Here is a 23,874-nt window from a genome sequence, read left to right on the forward strand (position 1 = left end):
ATTTCTATTGTTTAAAGAGACCATATCCCACGTGTTTAATTAATTGATTAATCAATCAATCAACCAACCAACCAACCAACCATTCAATCAATCATTGCATGCATACATGGTTCCGTCTCATGTGTTTAATATGGGGTCCAAGATCTCATTTGTTTTTTTTTTTTTTTCGCTTGTTTCAAGAGACCACCATATCCCACATGTTAAATTTATTAACCAACCAACCAACCAACCAACCAACCAATCAATCATTCATTGTATGCATGTTTCCGTCTTATGTGTTTAACACGGGGTCCAAGATCTCCTTTGTTTCTTTTTCGCTTGTTTCAAGAGACCCTATCCCACGTGTTTAATTATTCAACTAATCAATCAATCAACCAACCAACCAACCAACCAACCAATAAATAAACAAACAAACCAACCAACCAATCAATCATTCATTCATTGTATGCATGTTTCCGTCTCATGTGTGTAATATTGTATTTACATCTCTTCTGAAGAAAAAAAAATCCACATGCTTGTTATCAGATGTTCTGGGAAACTACATGTCCAATTGACCTTAAAAACTGCAGTCAGCAGGGTATACACGTATTACATCTTCATAAAAGAACGTGGTGCAGATATCTCTCAAGAATTTTCCTAGAGAAAAGAAATTGCAATGCCGTAAAATTCGCTTGCTAGTTCCGTAAATCTCAATGAAATCCTACAATAAAATGTCCGCTCCTAGATTGAAATACAAATCTGTGTTACAAACTGCTGCTGAAAAATGTACATTGTATGAAAACAATCGATAAACGTGTTTTAAAGTTACACAGGATCAATTAAATCCAAAGCATGCACTGCTCGTGAACTGTGATTGAAATGTCAATTACCTACAATGACAAAAGAAATACATTGTGTGCATTCCGTCGCTATACATGTTGTCTGTCCAACGTCCCCACCTAAAAAGAAATAAAAATACTAAGTTTTCGCTATTATAAAGCTTCGTCACGTGACGCCACAATCTGGCGCGAGACAAAGACGCGCGCGGGACCTAAAATAGAATAAAAACTTTCCAAACTAAATATAGAAACTTAACCAACACACTAATATGGACCTTTCAAAGAAAGAAAGAAACAAACAAACAAACACACAAACAAACATACACATATATCAATCAATCAATCATGTTTCAGAAGGGGAAAGACCGTTTACAATTGCTTTTTTAAGCAATTGATTTATATTTGCATTATTTAATTACTTTTCAGCAAATGCTGATGAAAATTTAGATAAAGAATAAAATTTAAATTCAATTACGAAGAAAAAAGTTTAATAAGTCGAACAAGTGCTTTTATTGACTTGCGCAATCAGCACCCCCTTTTTAAACGAGTACAAGGTTAGACTCTTAATCGTAAAACTGAACATAATTTCATGCCAAATAACAACATTTATCTATCATAATGAATCACTTTAGTAGTTTAAAAGTAAATACTGGAATATTACCGTAACTGCAACTTGATAATCGGAAGAAATTTCGTATTGTTATTCCGAATTCATTTCGTAGTTTACAATCAAATTAATACATCCTGTTGACATTCATAAGAGAAAGATGGATGTTGCATGGTATATTACTGTGGAATTTGCAATATTAAGTCATTAAAACCATTTCAGTTTCTCACTTTTTGTTGTTGATGCTGCAAATCATTGATCCCAGTTCGTGACTTCTACACTTTTACTATGGAGGTGTTTGACAGTGAGAAAAACGGAACCCATTTTTTATACGACCGCAAAAATTGAAAATTTTTTGGTCGTATATTGGTATGACGTTGGCGTCGTCGTCGTCGTCGTCGTCGTCCGGCGTCGTCCGAAGACACATTGGTTTTCGCACTCTAACTTTAGTTTAAGTGAATGGATCTCCATGAAATTTTACCATAAGGTTCAATACCACGAAAGGAAGGTTGGGATTGATTTTGGGGGTTATGGTACCAACAGTTAAGGAATTAGGGGCCAAAAAGGGGCCAAAAATAAGCATTTTTGTAACTTCCAGACAATAACTTGTGTGTAAGTGTATGGATCTCTCTGACATTGTACCACAAGGTTCCATATCACAAAGGGAAGGCTGTAATTGATTTTGGGGGTAATTGCCTCAAAATTTTAGGAATTAGGGGCCAAAAAAGGGGCAAAAAACAAGCATTTTTCTAGTTTCATGACAATAACTTGTGTGTAAGTGTTTGGATATTTCTGAAATTGTACTACAAGGTTCCATATCACAAAGGGAAAGCTGGAATTGATTTTAGGGGTAATTGCCTCAAAATTTTAGGAATTAGGGGCCAAAAAAGGGGCAAAAAACAAGCATTTTTCTAGTTTCATGACAATAACTTGTGTGTAAGTGTTTGGATATTTCTGAAATTGTACTACAAGGTTCCATATCACAAAGGGAAAGCTGGAATTGAGTTTGGGGGTAATTGCCTGAAACGTTTAGGAATTGGGGGCCAAAAAGGGGCCAAAAATAAGCATTTTTCTAGTTTCCAGACAATAACTTGTGTTCAAGTGTATGGATCTCTCTGAAATTGTACTGCAAGGTACCATACCACAAAGGGAAGGCTGGGATTGAGTTTGGGGGTGATGAATCATAAGGGGGTTCAAAAAATTTGGGGGGGGGGATTTTTTTTTTTCTTTTTTTCCTTTTTTTTTTCTTTTAAAATTTTCCATTTTAAGTTGGTTATTTCTGATTAATATTTAAAAGCAAATAATAATGATATGGTAGGAGATACACACCAAACAGGATGTGTAAATTATTATATAATAAGTATTGTGCAATAGCAAGAAATTTTCAATTGCACAGTATTGCACAATTGCAAGAAATCTTCAATTGCACAGTATTGCGCAATAGCAAGAAATCTTCAATTGCACAGTATTGCGCAATAGCAAGAAATATCCGATAGCACAATATTGCGCAATAGCAAGAAATTGTCAATTGTACAGTATTGCACAATAGCAAGAAATATTCAATTGCACAGTATTGTGCAAAAGAAGATACTTCGTATAAATTGCTTATTTCTTGATCAATTTCAATGGGGTTTTATTCTTGAATTCTTGGGGTTCTTTAATATGCTGAATCTAACCGTGTATTAAGTTTTTGGATTTTGGGCCCCGTTTTTAAATTGGTCCACATTGAGGTCCAAAGGGTCCAAAATTTAACTTTGTTTGATTTCATCAAAAATTGAATTATTGGGGTTCTTTGATATGCCGAATCTAACCGTGTATTTAGATTCTTAATTTTTGGTTCCGTTTTCAAATTGGTCTACATTAAGGTCAAAAGGGTCCAAAATTAAACTTAGTTTGATTTTAACAAAAATTGAATTTTTAGGGTTCTTTGATATGCTGAATCTAAACATGTATTTAGATTTTTGATTATGGGCCCAGTTTTCAAGTTGGTCCAAATCAGGGTCCAAAATTAAACTTTGTTTGATTTCAACAAAAATTGAATATATGGGGTTCTTTGATATGCTGAATCTAACCATGTCTTTAGATTTTTGATTTTTGGGCCCCGTTATCAACTTTGTCCACATTGAGGTCAAAAGGGTCCAAAATTAAACTTTGTTTGATTTCATCAAAAATTGAATTCTTGGGGTTCTTTGATATGCTGAATCTAACCATGTATTTAGATTTTTTATTTGTGGACCCGCTATCAAATTGGTTCATATTGAGGTCAAAAGGGTCCAAAATTAAACTTTGTTTGATTTCATCAAAAATTGAATTATTGGGGTTCTTTGATATGCCAAATCTAACCGTGTATTTAGATTTTTAATTTTGGGTCCCGTTTTTAAATTGGTCTACATTAAGGTCTAAAGGGTCCAAAATTAAACTTAGTTTGATTTTAACAAAAATTGAATTCTTGGGGTTCTTTGATATGCTGAATCTAAACATGTGTTTAGAATTTTGATTATGGGCCCAGTTTTCAAGTTGGTCCAAGTTGGGGTCCAAAATTAAACTTTGTTTGATTTCAACAAAAATTGAATATATGGGGTTCATTGATATGCTGAATCTAAACATGTATTTAGATTTTAGATTTTTGGCCCAGTTTTCAAGTTGGTCCAAATTGAGGTCCAAAATTAAACTTTGTTTGATTTCAACAAAAATTGAATATATGGGGTTCTTTGATATGCTGAATCTTACCATGTATTTAGATTTTTTATTTGTGGGCCCGCTATCAAATTGGTTCATATTGAGGTTAAAAGGGTCCAAAATTAAACTTTGTTTGATTTCATCAAAAATTTAATTATTGGGGTTCTTTGATATGCCAAATCTAACCGTGTATTTAGATTTTTAATTTTGGGTCCCGTTTTTTAAATTGGTCTACATTAAGGTCCAAAGGGTCCAAAATTAAACTTAGTTTGATTTTAACAAAAATTGAATTTTTGGGGTTCTTTGATATGCTGAATCTAAACATGTGTTTAGATTTTTGATTATGGGACCAGTTTTCAAGTTGGTCCAAGTTGGGGTCCAAAATTAAACTTTGTTTGATTTCAACAAAAATTGAATATATGGGGTTCTTTGATATGCTGAATCTAAACATGTATTTAGATTTTAGATTTTTGGCCCAGTTTTCAAGTTGGTCCAAATTGGGGTCCAAAATTAAACTTTGTTTGATTTCAACAAAAATTGAATATATGGGGTTCTTTGATATGCTGAATCTTACCATTTATTTAGATTTTTTATTTTGTAGGCCTGCTATCAAATTGGTTCATATTGTGGTCAAAAGGGTCCAAAATTAAACTTTGTTTGATTTCATCAAAAATTGAATTATTGGGGTTCTTTGATATGCCAAATGTAACCGTGTTTTTAGATTTTTAATTTTGGGTCCCGTTTTTTAAATTGGTCTACATTAAGGTCCAAAGGGTCCAAAATTTAACTTAGTTTGATTTTAACAAAAATTGAATTCTTGGGGTACTTTGATATGCTGAATCTAAACATGTGTTTAGATTTTTGATTATGGGACCAGTTTTCAAGTTTGTCCAACTTGGGGTCCAAAATTAAACTTTGTTTTATTTCAACAAAAATTGAATATATGGGGTTCTTTGATATGCTGAATCTAACCATGTATTTTGATTTTGGACATTGGACCATAATAGGTAAATTAAAAAAATTGAAGTTCTTAGACCACATTCTTTCTGTGTCAGAAACCTATGCTGTGTCAAATATTTAATCACAATCCAAATTCAGAGCTGTATCAAGCTTGAATGTTGTGTCCATACTTGCCCCAACTGTTCAGGGTTCGACCTCTGCGGTCGTATCAAGCTGCGCCCAGCGAAGCATTTTATTAAGTTCTAACAAAATTACCAAAATAGCATGAAAACGACTTTGGGAACCTTCTGACAGGAAAAAACTTTGACTTAACTAGGTTAACAGGACAGCTGAATTGTGGTTATCCTTGACTGAGGAGCCATGCAGGCTTCACATTAAAATTGTTACAAATGACAATTAATGAAAATATTTGTTATTCTACAATGAAATGAATATAATAAACAATGTATCAGTCTATTCACTATTCCTTACAATGAAATTTAGGAATGAAATATTTTCGTTCACGACACACGGGGTTTTGTCCTGGTGAGAGTTTCTACATCTTTAAATTTTCATCTTTGGAGATCCCTGAATAAGCAGCACAATTATTTTTCTTATAGAAAATTATTTAAGGTGTAGACATTCTTTGTGTGTCAAATTCATTCAAAATTGAATCACCTCTTTAAAAAATGAATAAAGATGGGGTTTTTTTTTCTTTATCTCAGTAAATGTACATATACATGTAGTAGGAGGAAAATAATTTTAAGTCTTGCTTCCTCGAGATTACGCATAGGGTTTTCTGATTGATCAATTTAGAGAAATGAACAAAATGTTTTTATATATTATAATTTTAATAAGACTAAATGCAGGACATGTTACTATTTTAAAATTAAATGTGTGAAGTTGAAATTATATGTAGCATGGTTTACAAGTGATTTTTTTTTGAGATAAGGCAATACTTGATGAGGTTTTTGTCTCGCCTGTGACGAAATGTTCATAGAACATTAATAATTTTAAGTTTATGTGATACTTGTAGTAAAACCTTTATCTTTAAGACTTTCAACATGAATTGAATGATCAGTAAAACAGGCAAGACATTTCAGCATGTGCACTCTTGTTTTTTTCATTTGCTTATTCTATGTGACGTCATCATGCACAATTGCTGTTTTTCATGTAGTCACATGAGAACAGCAGGTGAATTTGACATCATTACTGGATTGATCAGGGGAGAGATGAGGACTGTTTCAAAATTGATGGGGGTGGGGAATGGGATCTACTCAAAAGAATAAATTGTTGGTGGTTGCATTTTCCTTAACATTTTGTAAGAATTAAATGAAAATTTTAATATTGTGGGTAGTTGGGGTCTAAAAAAGTGCTTCTTATGCACATCCACACCCCAAACACCCCCCCCCCCTTTTTCCCCCAAGTCAGATTCATGTACTAAAACACCTATAAATATATAAATTTATCCTGCACTCAACAGGTGTATAGATAACATGAAGTGAAAAACGTCTAGTATACGTTTATAGTCTCCTGTTATCCTGCTCCTGTTGTTAGAGAACAGTTATATTCAAATTATTGTTCACATCACAGTTCAATTTTGTCTTCAAATCTCCTGCAGTATTTAGCTTTACAAAACCCATCTTTTCAAGCAGAAACTAAATTGCACAATACAAACAAACTAAGCCAAGTAATGTAAATAAAATCAAAACGTGATCAATTGATCAGCCTTAACACGATATTTATCAATTTTAAGTAGCTGGATTATTTTCAACTCGATAATTATAAAAGCCTGCAAGTAATCAATAAACTTTAAACAGATATGAAATATATATTTCTGTCACAAGCCCAGTAAACAATTCTGATTAATCTATAGTCAACAAAACAAAAACAAATTATTTATTTAAAGGTTACATGATATTGAATGGTGAGGGTCTGGAATTGTAACAGTGGTTTGATATCGCCAGTGTACTTTATCCGGAGGAAGAAAATCCCCAGTGACTTTTATCCACCAACAAAAATTCACTAGTTTTTTCTATCCGGGTCCAGTGAAAAACATCCACCAGTCATTATAAGGTTCTAAAAAGGGTTTTTTGAAGGGGACATATATATAAAATGTGGCTTAATAGTTTTTAGTGTATTTGAAACTTGCATAGCTGATTTATATAAAAAGTGGAGAGTTTTCATCCAAGGAATGTTCATTCTAGTGTTTTTGAACCAGGAATGATTACACTAGTGATTTTGTACCGGAATGATTGCACTAGTTATTTTATACTGGGATTAATTACACTAGTGCTTTAGATCCATACATTGATGAAGTGATTAGTACTCATTTTGAACACACGATAACACAATAATGCTTATAAACGAATAAGATTTAAATAATTTTTCTATGCAAATCTATAAAATCATATGCTTTTAAATTGTCACTAATTGTAATATTTATATTTATTGGATTGCCAAAGTTTTTCTGTGTATTTGCTCTTCGGTCGACTTGGATATAAAATCATATCTTCTTTGTCAATATCAAAGGATGTTTCTATAATTGAAACTTTATGTTAGAACAAATCTGCTCTTTTAATTTGGTTTATATCAAGTTCAATGTCCTGATCATTGATAAATTATTTTGAGTTATAAAAATATCCTCCTGGTCATCATCAATATTATTTACTAGATTGACTCAGATTAATTAAACTGGTTCCTTGAAAATTATTTTAATTTTAACCCATTTATTTATGTAAACAATAAACCGGTCTAATATAAACAAAACAACAATATCAAGATCGACGCTTTCACACTATTTACATCCAATATTCTCTAGTGAAATAAATACACGGCGGAATGAAAGTACGCTTACAGAATCTGGATGGGTGGGTTCTTCATTTCTTTAGTTTTTGGGTAAAGATTGCATTAAATACAATCAAAACCCTATGGTACTGACTTGATATCTATAATTTCCAAGGTTTATCACTACCTTTGATAGTTCAAACAAAATAGTGCAGCGAAGTACATTATTTAGATCCTATCCAGTCAATGTCATACATTTTATTGATGATATCATGGATATGTTATACTTTCATATTTAAGTTACAATATGATGTGTACTGTGGATTCATTATTATTCGTTGGGTACCAATTTTCGTGGGTTTTGTTGGTACAGGTGAACCACGAATTTAAATGTTCAACGAAATACAAATGTCTATCAGGTTGCATGCAGACTTTGGCAAAACCACGAAATCATGTATCTACGAAAAGGCAAGTTTTCGCAATCCACGATAATTGGTACCCACAAAAATAAATGAATCCACAGTATTTGAATTACCATACTAGTCAAGAAAACATGTTTTTATTAAAAATTACAGAAGTAATGCATGGTGTATGTTATAAAAATAGGTTGAACTACAAATATACAATCATGAACAAAGGAAGATAACTCCAACTCATTTTTTTAAATTTTCAAATTTTTAATTTGCCTCGCAAAATACAATTCAAATGTATTTTTAAAAATTCACAAAACCGCAAAATGAATGCAATCTTTACCCCACTTTAATTAATTTTTTAGGCCATGTTTCTCTACTTTTTTAATTATTATTTTGCTCATTATTTGTTATTCTTAATATTTTAGCACCCAAATTAAAAGTCTCAATTCTTTATTTTTGGACCATTTTTTCTCTATTCTTTATTTTTTGCTCCCAATATTTACTATTCTGTAAATCTCATCCAGACCCTCCCACATGCAGTGGAGTTAATATTCTGATTGGATTATCTATTTGATGTTGCAGCTTTCATAGAATGGAAAGAAAAAAAAGATGTTACATTGATTGGCTTTCTGTCATATTGAAATTGAATGTGCAGAGTGAATAATTTATTGGTATATTGGAAAAGTTGTTGAGCTGTGAAATTTTCTTATTATGAGTGTTTTTGTATTGATTGATGTCTGTTGTGTTTAGATATTTTGTTTTCAATTTCATTAAACTAATGAATTTCAAATTGCAAAGCAAATGAATTTTTTAAAATTTTTAGTAGTGCAGATAGTTCCATGTAACTTGTAAAATTCTGATTGGGAAAGCCTGAAAGGATCAGTTCACTGTTGTCATTCACTTAAACCTTATCGTAACAGAGTTTCTCATAGATGTAATTTCCTGAGGTCATTTTAGGTCAGAGTTTTGTCACTTGATACAATATAAGAAGTAGAATTCTCACAGGTTTATTGATTTTCTTTTTATTATAATTTTGTTGTGAAGTGCTTTCTGTTTCTGAGGATGTAAACAAGTATTTTTATATGCCCGTTTACGGGACGTATTATGGTATACCTCTGTCCGCCCGTCTGTCCGTCCGTCGTCAACATGTCTGACATTAACTCAAAAACGCTTTAACCAATTTGCATAAAACTTTGGTGAATTGTTTATATCTATAGACGTGAGCTCCCTTTCGTTTTTTATAAATTTATATTTCCAAGTTATGGGGTTTTATTCATTAAAAAAAGGGGGATTTTCCAGTTTTCGGACAATAACTCAAGAATGCTTTCACCAACTTGCAAGAAATTGTGGTGAATTTTTTATATCTATTGACATGAGCTCCCTTTCGATTTTTATAAATTTTAGATTTTATGTTTTCGAGTTACAGGGTTTTATTCATAAAAAAAGGGGGATTTTCCAGTTTTCGGGCAAAAACTCAAAAATGCTTTCAGCAATTCTTATGAAACTTTGGTGAATTGTTTATATCTATTGGTGTAAGCTCCCTTTAGAATTTTATAAATTTTACATTTTACATTTCTGAGTTATGGGGTTTTATTCATTAAAAAAGGGAGGATTTTTCAGTTTTTGGAAAATAACTCAAAAATGCTGTCAGCAATTCTCATGAAACTTTGGTGAATTGTTTATATCTATTGATGTAAGCTCCCTTTTGATTTTCATTAATTTCTAATATGACATTGAGAATAAATTGAACTTTATTTGTTTATAGTCTGACAACAGATTTACTAAGTATTGCGCAACAGCACAGTTTATTGCACAACAGCAAGAAATCTTTAATTGAATATAAATTCAATTCATATAACCAATTTCAAGTTCTTTGACTACATTTACTCAGAAACCTATAATATGTCAAATATTTAATTACAATCCAAATTCAGACCTGTATCAAGCTTGAATATTGTGTCCATTTTTGCCCCAACTGTTCAGGGTTGGACCTCTGGGGGCGTATCCAGCTGCGCTCAGCAAAGCAGTTTATTTTTGGCATAATATGTCCACTAAATCCTCAAGATTTATGTTTGTTTATGTATTGTAATGTTTATATGCAGAGAAAACAAAAAGAAAATTCTGAAAAAATAATCATTTAAACTTCAGACAATTCCTCATTCTTCAACTCCCATTCAAAAGTTTTAAATTCCAACTTAAAATGCCTTAGCTTGGAGTTATGTTTTTATGCCCCCACTGGTAGGTGAATGGTACATTAAGTGTTACCTTTGATTGTCCTTCCACTCTTACTATAGTTTTCTTTATCCAAATTTTATTGAAACTAATACACAATGCTAAGAACCAAAACTTGCAGACAATTTCGAATTTCTACAGTGTTTCACTTACAGTTCCTGGATCATGCTGCTTTATAACTTGGAAGATTGCAAATTTTTACGTTTCCCCACTAACTTTAATAATTTTGCCTCATGCAAATTATTATGAAACTTATACACAATGCTAAGAACTACTGTAAATTCAGAAATTATTGCATGCATTTATTATTGCGATTTTGCAATTTTAGACTAGGATGTCATTTTAATTTTTGCGATATTGGGAAAAAAACTGTTTTATTCATATTCAAAATTTTTAAATGCTTGTTTAAATTATTGTGATTATTACTCTGTCACATTTTTGGCAATAATAAAAACATCTCAATAATTTTTATACGATATTGGTATGACGTTGGTGTCGTCGTCTGCGTCGTCGTCGTCGTCCGAAGACGCATTAGTTTTCGCACTCTAACTTTAGTTTAAGTGAATGGATCTCTATGAAATTTTACCATAAGGTTCAATACCACAAAAGGAAGGTGGGGATTGATTTTGGGGGTTATGGTACCAAGGGGCCAAAAATAAGCATTTTCTAGTTTCCAGACAATAACTGTGGAACGGTGTATGGATCTCTCTGAAATTATACTACAAGTTTCCATACCACAAAGGGATGGTTAGGATTTGCTTTGGGGGGTTATGGCTCAAACCGTTTAGGAATTAGGGGCAAAAAAGGGGGAAAAACAAGGTTGTCCTGGTTAATGGATAAATACTTTAGTACAAAACATAATTTAAAGCAGTGTAAGGGAGATAAATCAAATACATCATTGAAATTATCTCCCTTACACTGCTTTTAAATTATGTATAAAGTAATGGTTAATGAACAATAAAGATAATTTAAAACAGTGTAAGGGAGGTAATCCAAATACAACGTTTTGGTTACTTCCCTTACACTGCTTTTAAATTATGTTTAAAGAAATGCATATTTATAAAGGAAGACCAGTAAAAATATCTGCAAATGTTGCATCTTTTTTTTTACAAAAAAATCCATATGAAAGATTTGACACTATATTTTTAATTCTATTATAAAATAGATTAAGTTAGCACTATGGTAAATTTGAATGGGTAATTATGGTTGCCAACTCCATTGGAAATTTGAATTGAGATTATGACCATATCTTGAGGGAAAGAATTTTTTGGGGGAAAAAAGGGGGGGGGATAAAAAGAAATTGTGGGGGGTCAATTTTTTCTCATTTCAGATTTCAGAAATTAAAAAGAATTATTCTTCAAATATTATTTTTTTTTCAAATTTCAAATATTGAAAAATTTCAAGAAGTAATCTTTAATTGCACAGTATAGCGCATTAGATTTGTAAAATCTTTGATCACATTTATTTATTTGTTATGCCGAATCTAACAGTGTATTTAGATTTTTAATTTTGGGTCCAGTTTTCAAATTGGTCTACATTAAGGTCCAAAGGGTCCAAAATTAAATTTTGTTTGATTTTAGCAAAAATTGAATATATGAGGTTCTTTGATATGCTGAATCTAAACATGTATTTAGATTTTTGATTTTTGGCCCAGTTTTCAAGTTGGTCCAAAATGGGGCCCAAAATTAAACTTTGTTTGATTTCAACAAAAATTGAATATATGGGGTTCTTTGATATGCTGAATCTAACCATGTATTTAGATTTTTTATTTGTGGACCCCGTTATCAAATTGGTTCATATTGAGGTCAAAAGGGTCCAAAATTAAACTTTGTTTGATTTCATCTAAAATTGAATTATTGGGGTTCTTTGATATTCCAAATCTAACCGTGTATTTAGATTTTTAATTTTGGGTCCTGTATTTTAAATTGGTCTACATTAAGGTCCAAAGGGTCCAAAATTAAACTTAGTTTGATTTTAACAAAAATTGAATTCTTGTGGTTCTTTGATATGCTGAATCTAAACATGTGTTTAGATTTTTGATTATGGGCCCAGTTTTCAAGTTGGTTCAAGATAGGGTCCAGTATTTAAACTTTGTTTGATTTCAACAAAAATTGAATATATGGGGTTCTTTGATATGCTGAATCTAAACATGTATTTAGATTTTTGATTATGGGCCCAGTTTTCAAGTTGGTCCAAATTGGGGTCCAAAATTAAACTTTGTTTGATTTCAACAAAAATTGAATATATGAGGTTCTTTGATATGCTGAATCTAACCATGTATTTTGATTTTGGACATTGGACCATAATAGGTAAATTAAAAAGATTGAAGTTCTTAGACCACATTCTTTCTGTGTCAGAAACCTATGCTGTGTCAAATATTTAATCACAATCCAAATTCAGAGCTGTATCAAGCTTGAATGTTGTGTCCATACTTGCCCCAACTGTTCAGGGTTCGACCTCTGCGGTCGTATCAAGCTGCGCCCAGCGAAGCATTTTATTGAATTTACAGTAATACAAGTTGCCATTCATGTGCTATTTTGTCTTTTATGGATAAGTGATTGTTCTGTTTGTAACAGAAATATTATTATGTTTTGTTTGCTAGAGATTTAGAGACAACTCTGCACAAAATACCAAATGACACAGAAATTAAAACAATGTGCATTTAAATGACTTGTGAAATGTTTGTGTATATTTTATATAGGAGTTATACAAATTCGAAATTGTCCTTGAAATTTGAATTTTGTTTGAATATTTTTGAAAAGGGATCAATAATGGTAATTTTTTGTGGTTACATGTGTATACCACAAAAATTTAACACATGCAAAAAAAATTGATTCCTGATCTATTGTGATCACAGTGTTCTCCCGAGAAATTTTGGATAGCATCACATTTGGCGTAAAAAAAATAAACTTGTATTTTTTTCAATGTCATTTGTCGCGTTGCGGCGATGCTCTATTTCCTTTTTGTTTTATTTATATTGTTTAATTGATAACTGAGAATACAATTAAACTATAACAGTTGTTTCAGTTTATGTTTTCTATATTAATTTATAGTAAAAAGAATTATTTTTTTCCTCTTGGGCCAAATAAAGATATATGTGTGGTTCCAGTTACATTGTACCCTACCTACCCAACTAAATATCTAGTAAAAAAAAAAAAAAAAACTGGTTTTTATATAAAAAAGGAAGAGAAAGTATCATATAGCAATAAAATTTCAATTAAAAATCTATTTTCTTTATATTGTCTATGAAATTCATTATTTCTTGGTACTCAATGTATTAGTCCCAGTTGTTTCTTTATATCAAAATGATATGTATTTTTAACAAAGTTTAATCAGTATATTGAAACAATGCATTTCCAAAATGAATACATTTAGCAAGGAGATCTAACAAATAGTCTGTTAATGGGTGTGGAATGCGTAGTTTTCTCTTTTGGGGTCATTTTTTCTGTCTACTGTGCCATTTGTGCATCTGTAGTTATTATCGTAAAAATGCGGATTTTTGTCATATCTGGTCCGGTTCCGATCCGTAGTTTACACTGATATTTCAATGGCAGCTGAAAAAAAATTAACGAAAATAAACAATGTTTGACAAGAGATTGGGAATGAATATGACGCTTTTAATGCATTAAATGGATGAAACATTAACTAAAGCCAATTCTGATCACTTTCTAAAGAAGTATCAAACTTATTTAGCTCAAAATCAAAATGTTTAATATACGCTCTCGATTAACAAGTAGTACCGGAAGGGAAAGAAAATAATTTTTATACTACCGCCAAAATTTTGCGGTCTTATATTGGTATGACGTTGGCGTCGTCGACGTCATCCGAAGACACATTGGTTTTCGCAATCTAACTTTAGTTTAAGTGAATGGATCTCTATGAAATTTTGCCATAAGGTTCAATACCACAAAAGGAAGGTTGGGATTGATTTTGGGGGTTATGGTACCAACAGTTAAGGAATTAGGGGCCAAAAATAAGCATTTTTGTAACTTCCAGACATAACTTGTGTGTTAGTGTATGGATCTCTCTGACATTGTACCACAAGATTCCATATCACAAAGGGAATGCTGGGATTGATTTTGGGGGTAATTGCCTCAAAATTTTAGGAATTAGGGGCCAAAAAAGGGGCAAAAAACAAGCATTTTTCTAGTTTCATGATAATAACTTGTGTGTAAGTGTATGGATCTTTCTGAAATTGTACTTCAAGGTTCCATATCACAAAGGGAAAACTGAAATTGAGTTTGGGGGTAATTGCCCAAAAGGTTCAGGTATAAGGGGCCAAAAAGGCGCCAAAAATAAGCATTTTTCTAGTTTCCAGACAATAACTTGTGTTCAAGTGTATGGATCTCTCTGAAATTGTACTGCAAGGTACCATACCACAAAGGGAAGGCTGGGATTGATTTTGGGGGTAATTGCCTCAAAATTTTAGGAATTAGGGGCCAAAAAGGGGCAAAAAACAAGCATTTTTCTAGTTTCAGGACAATAACTTGTGTGTAAGTGTATGGATCTTTATGAAATTGTACTACAAGGTTCCATGTCACAAAGGGAAAGCTGGGTTTGAGTTTGGGGGTAATTGCCCTAAACGTTTAGGAATTAGGGGCCAAAAAGGGGCCTAAAAACAAGCATTTTTCTAGAATCCAGACAATAACTTGTATTCAAGTGTATGGATCTCTCTGAAATTGTACTGCAAGGTACCACAAAGGGAAGGCTGGGATTAGTTTGGGGGTGATGAATCATAAGGGGGTTCAAAAAATTTGGGGGAGGGATTTTTTTTTTTTTTAATTTTCCATTTTAAATTGGTTATTTCTGATTTATATATAAAAGCAAATAATAATGATATGGTTTGAATAGGAAAATTAAAGATTTTTAAGTTCTTGGACCACATTCATTCTGTGTCAGAAACCTATGCTGTGTCAAATATTTAATCACAATCCAAATTCAGTGCTGTATCAAGCTTGAATGTTGTGTCCATACTTGCCCCAACTGTTCAGGGTTCGACCTCTGCGGTCGTATCAAGCTGTGCCCTGCGGAGCATTTTATTTGAAAGTTGTAAAAACAAACCACCAAACCTCTTTTCTAAAGAGATAAATCTTTTGTATCTTTGAATTTACATTATGCAAACGTAGATTTTCAATTGTTTATGATTTTCAGATTACATTTTCTCAATGTCGAAATTTGCGATTGGACCACTTGGTATTAGTCATGTCATAAGTGTCAGCTTGGGGTATTTGTTTCCAAACAGTTATCACCCAAAGGGCAATTAACACCTATTTAATCACTCTAAATTGCCTCTATTGTCAGACTTTAAGGGATTACAATTAAAGGTGATATAATTTTATGATCACAAGCGGTAATTAGATGAAAGTTCAAAATTTAGGACATGGTTTTGCGGACAAGAAAAATAGCATCCTCAAAATAATTATAGCGTCGCGGAAATTATTATAGCATCACGGGGGAAAAATATAGCGTCTCGGTGCCGAGACGCTAAAACGGCCTGGGGAGAACACTGGATCATACACAGTGTTTTTCGACACATCTATTTTTTTTAAAGTGTTTGCATCAATTAACCATCAAGAGGACAAAAAAGAGGAATGAAAAGTTTGGGTATACTTTATTGTCAGAAAATCCTACATGTAAATACTGAATATATAGGTGCATTCAGTTATGAAGATAAGTATTCAGAAACAATATAAATGCAAAACAAATTATAAGTATATATACATAAAATTGGGAATGGAAATGTGGAATGTGTTGAAGAGACATCAACACGACCAAAGAGCAGAAAGCTGGCCTAGGCCATTAATGGGTCTTCCATACAGCGAGATACATGAATACATTTAAAAACAATTTTTTTTTCATTTTCAGGTAGAGGACAATATTGTTAAGCTGTTACAGGAAAATATAAAGAAGAGGTATGGTGAAGAGACTGTAAGGACAGGATGGGACTTGGCTCAGTTGGAGGTGAGGACTTCAGGCTGAGATCTCTATGGGTTACATCAGGGTTCTCCCAAGATATTTCATTTAATACCTTGCTAAACAGGGAAATTTGAAAAACCATCTTGTTTCTAAAAACTGTTGCACCACATCCATAATATAATCTATAAAAAAAACAATTCAGATAGCATCACATTCAAGAAATATAGCATCACATTACCATAATGCTTAAAGTCCCTGTGGAGAATAGTCGTCTGGTTATATGGTACACAAAAGATCATTTTGTTTTTAAAATTTCGACACCAAGTCAATATGCATTTTCGATACATGCAAATAAAAAAAAAACTTTCGTGATTTACCTTATGAGATTTTTTAGTTTGATCTTAGCATATGACCTTTAAAAAAAAATATTTAAAAAAAACCCAACACTATACAAATTTTATGCGCACCAAGTGCTTTTTGGGGATTTACCTTCATCAAATGGAAATATATGAAAGCTGAGGATTTATAAAAACCAAAACAGTTGAAAAGCTATATGCTAACCATGGGTATTCTGAAATAGTCTTATTCATTGAATCATATAAATCTGCTTGTATAGATTAAGGGGTTAAATTAATATTTTACCCTCATAAAGTGACTATCTTTTATTATTTGAATCAGGATGGTTATTAGTTTTTAATTTTATTTTATTAAAAAACTACTAAATGCTATATATTGTTTTATTACATTGGTTGCATAAATTACATAGATTTCCCAGTGAAATAAAACCCGATAATTTCACATGTGAAATAAACGTGGTTATTTCACTCCTCTGACATCATACAACAATAGGTGTTGTCAAGACGTCGATAACATCGGATCAAAACAAATTGTGAATGCATAGAAAAAGATATAGTTCCATATATTTTCTACTTTAATTTCAATAAAATAAGCCATATGCCAATGTAAAAAAAAGAATAACTAATCAAAGAATTCAAATATGGAAAAATATTCAACTTGTGACCGAACAACACTGATAATTAGTCCCCTACTGACGAAGTCAAAGGGGACTTTAGGTTTGCACTCTGTCCGTCTGTCCATCCTTCAGTCCGGACGATCAGTTTTCCAGACTTTTTCTTCATAGATATAGGAAGATGTGGTATGAGTGCCAATGAGACAACTCTCCATCTAAGTCACAATTTATAAAAGTAAACCATTAAAGGTCAAGGTTGAGTCTTCAACAAGGAGCCTTGGCTCACACCGAACAGCAAGTTATAAAGGGCCCCAAAAAAATACTAGTGTAAAACCATTCAAACTGGAAAACAAACGGTCTAATCTACATAAAAAACGAGAAACGAGAAAAACTTATGAACCACATAAACAAATGACAACTACTGAACATCAGATTCCTGACTTAGGACAGGTGCAAACAATTGCAATGGGATTAAACGTTTTAATGGTACCAAATCTTCTCCCTTATCTGAAACAATAGTGTAACATCACAACATAGAAAGACACACTATAAAATATCAATTGGAATGGCTTAACTCAATCAAAAAACGTAGTAACACAAATTAACACACAATGAGCCAATAAATTTGATCTATGACTAGGACTGTCAGTTTTCCTATTGAAGGTCGGTGGTTTTCTCCGGGCACTCCGGCTTCCTCCACCAATAAAAACTGGCCGCCACGAAATAGCCCAAAAGGGGTGCTTAAAAGTGGCGTTAAAACACAGAAAATCAAATCAAATCTAATTACAACATTGGTAAGATAACCTTTACTAATAAGTTTGTTTAAAGGGTCTATGAGTTTACACGGATCACATAGTGATTTCTGCGCTTTTAGTACAATATTACTGTAAAATTTAGGATGTGAAATACCGTTTTTAATAAGTTTTATACAGGTACAGCCAAATTTACTAATCAAATCTTTGTATCTATGAAAGAATTTAGTAAAAGTTTTAAGTAATTTATGGTACAAAATCCCTGACTTAATAATTTACCAGTGATGCATTGATTACGTTCGTTAAAATCTATGACATCACTACACACACGGGCATAAGGAACGAGTTGGGATATATAAACACCGTATGATGGAGCCAAAGGAACATCGCCGTCTAAAAAAGGAAAAATTAACAAAAGGGAATGAAAAATCGTCTCTTTTGTCGTAAATTTATGCTTATTAATTACTAGATTTCTGTTCAAAGGGAAATAACTCATTTTTGAACTTTCCCTAGAATTAAATTTTTGAAGAAATACTTATTAATTACTAGATTTCTGTTCAAAGGGAAATAACTCATTTTTTAAAAGATTTGTATGAGACATTGTATTAAGATAAATGACATATTGGATTTTTTTCCTTTTCTTTAGTAAATTGTTTGAAGAATTTAGTGGTAGGTTTGTTTATTATTTTATGTAGTTTACACCATGACAAGTTATAGATCAAGTTAGAATTTCGTTCCATTACAATGAATTTTTAACTGGTAGGGGAATATGTATTGCCATGCAATACTCACAGAATGCTTGTTAACTCATGCTCTACACGCATTCATGAATTAATGTGTTGTTCGGTCACTCGTTGAATATTTTTCTCTATTTGAATTCTTCGGTTAGTTATTCTATAATTAATACATATGCTTGTTTGATCTATTTTTAGTTTGAGTGTTGTGGAGCAGTCAATTCTATGGATTACAATGAGACAACTTACAAATTCCCAAATGCAGGCCAGGTATGTTAAAAAAACATTTCGTGAAAACAACAGAAAACAAAACATGTGCAGCATCATCTTGCAGTCCAGATAAACAAAGAAGGAGTCCTCAAATAATAGTATTAAGATAATGATTTGGAGGGAGAATTGGAGTGAGATTGACTAAAAAAAATTGCCAAAATGATTTGAAGATGTACAATATTTCTTAAAACAATGACTATCAAAAAAGAATGTATGAATTGCCTCTCCTCTACACAGAATAAATATCTGGTTGCGCAAACTGAAGAATTTATAAAAATTAAAAATAGAAAAATATTGCTTTAATAAGAGATTATGGTCCTAATAGAGATAAAAGAAATGTGTGTGGTTATAATCACTGCACAATTTCTAACATATTCAGTGTTCTCCCCAGGATTTTTGGATAGCACCAGGGTAAAGCGTGTGGACTGCTTGGTGAAATAATTCATACAATCAGTTGTGTCGCGTCGCGTCGCTTAGCTATATTTCTAGTAACTGTAGTTTTTATGTCTCCTGTTTTGTTTTAATGCTGTGGTACTGTGTTATTATGTAGACATTGAAAATTATTGGTAAAAAAAAAGTAAATCAATAAACAGTTTGATATGTATACTTTAATATTTTTTAAAAATAAATGAAACATGATACATTACAAAATATTCATCTAAATTTAAAGTTATTAAATCTTTTATAAAATCTATGATCAATAAGAATAAAATATCATTCAAAACTGAGACTACTATAACACATGTATATGTGTTATAGTAGTCTCAGTTCAAAAGAGAACAAAAATGTTCAATTTATTTTAAAAAATTTCTTATTTCTAGAATGAAAGATGTTGTATTGTGAAAGGATTCCTGTCATAAGGAGATATAAAATTAACAAGAATAAATATTGTATTATTTGAACCAGTTTCTATCTTAAATTTTAATAAAAAGAAATTTTTCATAAATTTCAAAACATTTTGCCTTAGATTTCATGTAAATATTAACTTTTCTTGTCTTTAGTGATAATCAAACATAGATACAGACTTAATACTGCACTGAAATCTAAATCTTTTTTTGTCATGATCCTTTTAAAAAGAATTCCTAAATCTATAAATTTGTCCTAGTTCTATAGATCTATAAGTAACCCTATTCAATGTCAACAACAAAGTCTCCCTATTTTCCCGCCTAAATGACAGGAAGTAGATATAAATAGATTTAACATGTGCTTATGGATAAAATTTGCAAATCACTTCTGTTATTCATTAATTATCATATGGATATAGATATCCAGTTTGAAGGTACAGTCATGCATTTTATTTATAAAATAGAATAGATTGCAGTTAATAGTAAATAATCTTGGGTATTCTATGTGAACTAACTGAGTCATGTGATCCGGCCCCTTTGAATTACTTGTTGACAGATACTATGATAGTTTGAAACCGGAATATCATGCAATATAAACTATGTCAAAATTAAAGATAATTTGGCTATGGTTTAATCAGAGACATATAATACTATTATATAAGTATTGAGAAGTGTATAATGGTCAATTATACGTAATGAGCCAACTTTATAATGTACAAAATGTGTACCGTCGTGTGTACAACTATCGGGTCAACACGGTTAGTTATCTACGATCATAAAGTTATGATCTCTTAATTAAAATCATTTTAAAAGTGTTAATTACATCGATTAAATCCAATCAACAAAGGTTAACCTCATAAAGGTAAATCGATCACGTGGTGTAAACAATCTGAACTGGTTTGAACTGGTCAAATTTCACCTGGAATTTTATACTGCACGGAAAAGATTTAACAAGTCGTTTAAAACTTTACCGATTTTCGATTTTTTAAACTAAAAATTTTAGCACCACGGAGAAATATAATACATCGCGGTAAGAACGATACCACCACGGTAAAAAATTATACATCGCGGTAAGAACGATACCACCATGGTAAAAAATTATACATCGCGGGCCCGCGGTCCTTTAAGGCCCTGGGGAGAACACTGATATTTATAAACGAACCGATATGTCTGTCTGTCTGTCTAGCACTTCAGTGTCATTTCATAATTTAACACTTTTAAAAATTATTTTGCCATGTTTATAGCTATACAACATGTACAAGGAAGGTCCCCCTTTGTTTATTGTGAAATTTATACAAATCGTGTAATTTGACAGGCAAAACACTTGTTTTTCATGTCTAACAGAGGAAAAACATTAATTTTTTGGTGAAAAACAAACTTAACATTAAGTCCTTCAATTTGTGAGTGGGTCAAATTTCAAAACTTTTAACTAATTCTTTTCTTCAAAAAAAAAGTACAATTTGGGACCATATCTGACAGTACATGCAGTGTACACTTGTATTTTAACATGATAGGTTGTATATGAGCATGATGAGTAAAAAGGAGCATGAAAAAGTGTTTTTTTTATTTTTTATGCATTACCAATTTATTATATAGTATGCGAAATAGTGTGTATAATCTTAGCAAATTATCCTTGACCTTGTTTTTTCTGAATTGTTCATAGCTTAAAATTTGAAAAATATACAAGTATTTATAAAATTGAGAATGGAAATAGGGAATGTGTCAAAGAGACAACAACTTGACCAAAGAGCAAAATTAGCCCAAGGCTAGCAATGGGCCTTAAACCCAGCGGGAAAATCCAGTACCAAGATGCAGGCTTCAACTGGCCCATACACAAAAATGTGTACTAGTTCAGTGAAAATGGACGTCACTCTAAACTCCGAAACATATAAATGAACTTAAAATGTATATGCATAGTTCACAAATATTTGAAAATTATAATTAATTTATTGGCTATGAAAAATGATAAAACATTTATCTGATTCAAACTGGTTCGACAGATACCCTTAAAATGATAATTATTACTTCTACAACACCTTAGCCTGATGAATAAGCTGACTGAAATATATTGTATTTTGTAAATGCTTAAAAACTTTTAACATTCATAAATATCAATATTTCTTGTTTCAGACTTTTCCTAATACTTGTTGTAAATTGTCAAACAGGGATGCTGCTTTAGATGACCCATCAAAGGCTACACCTAGCAATTCAGCTCTATGCTACGCTCGTGACAATAGCGAAATTAATACGGTATGAAAACATTTTTAACAATATATCATATTAATAGGCTTTTGTCAAAATACTTGCAATCTATTGGGTATTCTACCTGACAAATTAATGGGTTTTTATGCCCCTGTCACTAGGCAAAAAAGGGCATTAAGGTTTGCCCTTTTCCAGCCTTACATACGTTTCATATATGTCCATCTGGAAATTGGTGTCTGTTCTCTTACTTTAGTTTGCCTCAACCAAATGATATGAAACTTATACACAGTGCTTATTACCACCACACACAATTAGAATTTGGTGGTGTCACTTTCACTGTTCTCAAGTTATGTCCCTTTATAAATGCAAAATTTACTGAATTTGCTGTATATTTTTAAGTGTGGGCATCTGTGTCCTATGCACAAATTCTTTGTTTATTTTTTGTACTGATAATTGGTTTCTACTGGAAAAACCTTTAAAAAGAATTAAATACATGGAATAGAGGTTGGAAAAAAGTAATTCATCTCAATCTTGTTCTGCTTGGTGTTATATCTAGAATAGGCCTTACCACTTTCAGAAGTTACTCTAGAATACAGGTTCCTGTGTAAGATGGTATTAACTAACCAATATTTTATCAGCATACTTGAATCCCAAAATTTTAGATAAAATAGGGCTAATTATGGCAATAAGTAAAACTAGCTTGCTGTCTAAAAATAGATTAGGTGCCAAGTCACTCACAGGTGCTACAGGAATCACATGTAATTTGAAACTACTTCTTTAAATTTTTGTTTACTTTGTCTATTGATGGTAAAGACAACCATATTGAGTATCCTAGGGAACTCACAATTTTCAAGATTAATTTTGCAAGTTTGGCACTTGTTTGCTCATTAATTTCAAAATGGAAAAAAAAACTGCAAAACTGTGAACACAGTTAATGGATGTCAATAGCATACACACTGACTCTTAGGACCAGATGAGCTTAAAAAGAGGGTTGGAGGACAAATGAATCTGGTTTTCCTTTATAAGTTGATCAAGACTTAATAAGATGTTCTTTTATATATATTACAGAAAGGATGTAAGGACAGTTTGAAGGATTGGGCCCTGAAACACAGTACAATTATCATTGGCGTTGGTATTGGTATTGCTGTTCTTGAGGTAAGAATGAATTCTTTACAATTTACCAATCATTTTATCTTTCTCACGTGAAAAGCTTCCGGAAGTGGGGACATAGAAATAACTTGGATGTCCCGTCATCTAGCCAGTATTGTAAGCACTCTTACTAGATTTTTGATTCAGCCATGCTTGATCTATGCGATCACTCTGGTTTTGGAGATGGTGCAGAGTACTAAGTTGAAGACATATCATGAAACCAGTTATGTGTTTTTATACGACCGCAAAAAAAATTACAATTCACAACAGCATAGTGTATTGCACAAAAGCAAAAAATTGAATATAAATTCAAATCATATTACCAATTTTTAGTTCTTTGACTACAGTTATTCTGTGTCAGAAACCTATTATGTGTCAAATATTTAATTACAATCCAAATTCAGACCTGTATCAAGCGCGAATATTGTGTCTATTTTCGCCCCAACTGTTCAGGGTTGGACCTCTGCGGTCGTATCCAGCTGCGCTCAGCGAAGCATTTTATTGGTTATTATCTTGAATATTATTATAGATAGAGATAAACTGTAAACAGCAATAGTGTTC

At 32.0% G+C, this 23,874-nt stretch overlaps 1 protein-coding gene across 3 annotated transcripts in view; it reads left to right on the forward strand.

Moving 5' to 3' along the window:
* Window positions 1–23,874, forward strand: part of LOC127705703 (CD82 antigen-like) — a 237,599-nt gene that overhangs the window by 14,664 nt on the left and 199,061 nt on the right. For all 3 annotated transcript variants that reach the window (XR_007983937.1, XM_052210079.1, XM_052210080.1), the window contains exons 5-8: window positions 16,341–16,436; window positions 19,046–19,117; window positions 22,093–22,212; window positions 23,233–23,319. Coding sequence is in view for 2 of the 3 variants with exons in the window: in XM_052210079.1 (XP_052066039.1) it covers window positions 16,341–16,436; window positions 19,046–19,117; window positions 22,093–22,212; window positions 23,233–23,319 (375 nt within the window). In the remaining variant the exon portion in view is untranslated. The remainder of the gene's footprint in view (window positions 1–16,340; window positions 16,437–19,045; window positions 19,118–22,092; window positions 22,213–23,232; window positions 23,320–23,874) is intronic.

The sequence above is a fragment of the Mytilus californianus genome, unplaced genomic scaffold (assembly GCF_021869535.1).
Source record: "Mytilus californianus isolate M0D057914Y unplaced genomic scaffold, xbMytCali1.0.p SCAF_6, whole genome shotgun sequence".
Classification (NCBI taxonomy): Eukaryota; Metazoa; Mollusca; class Bivalvia; order Mytilida; family Mytilidae; genus Mytilus; species Mytilus californianus.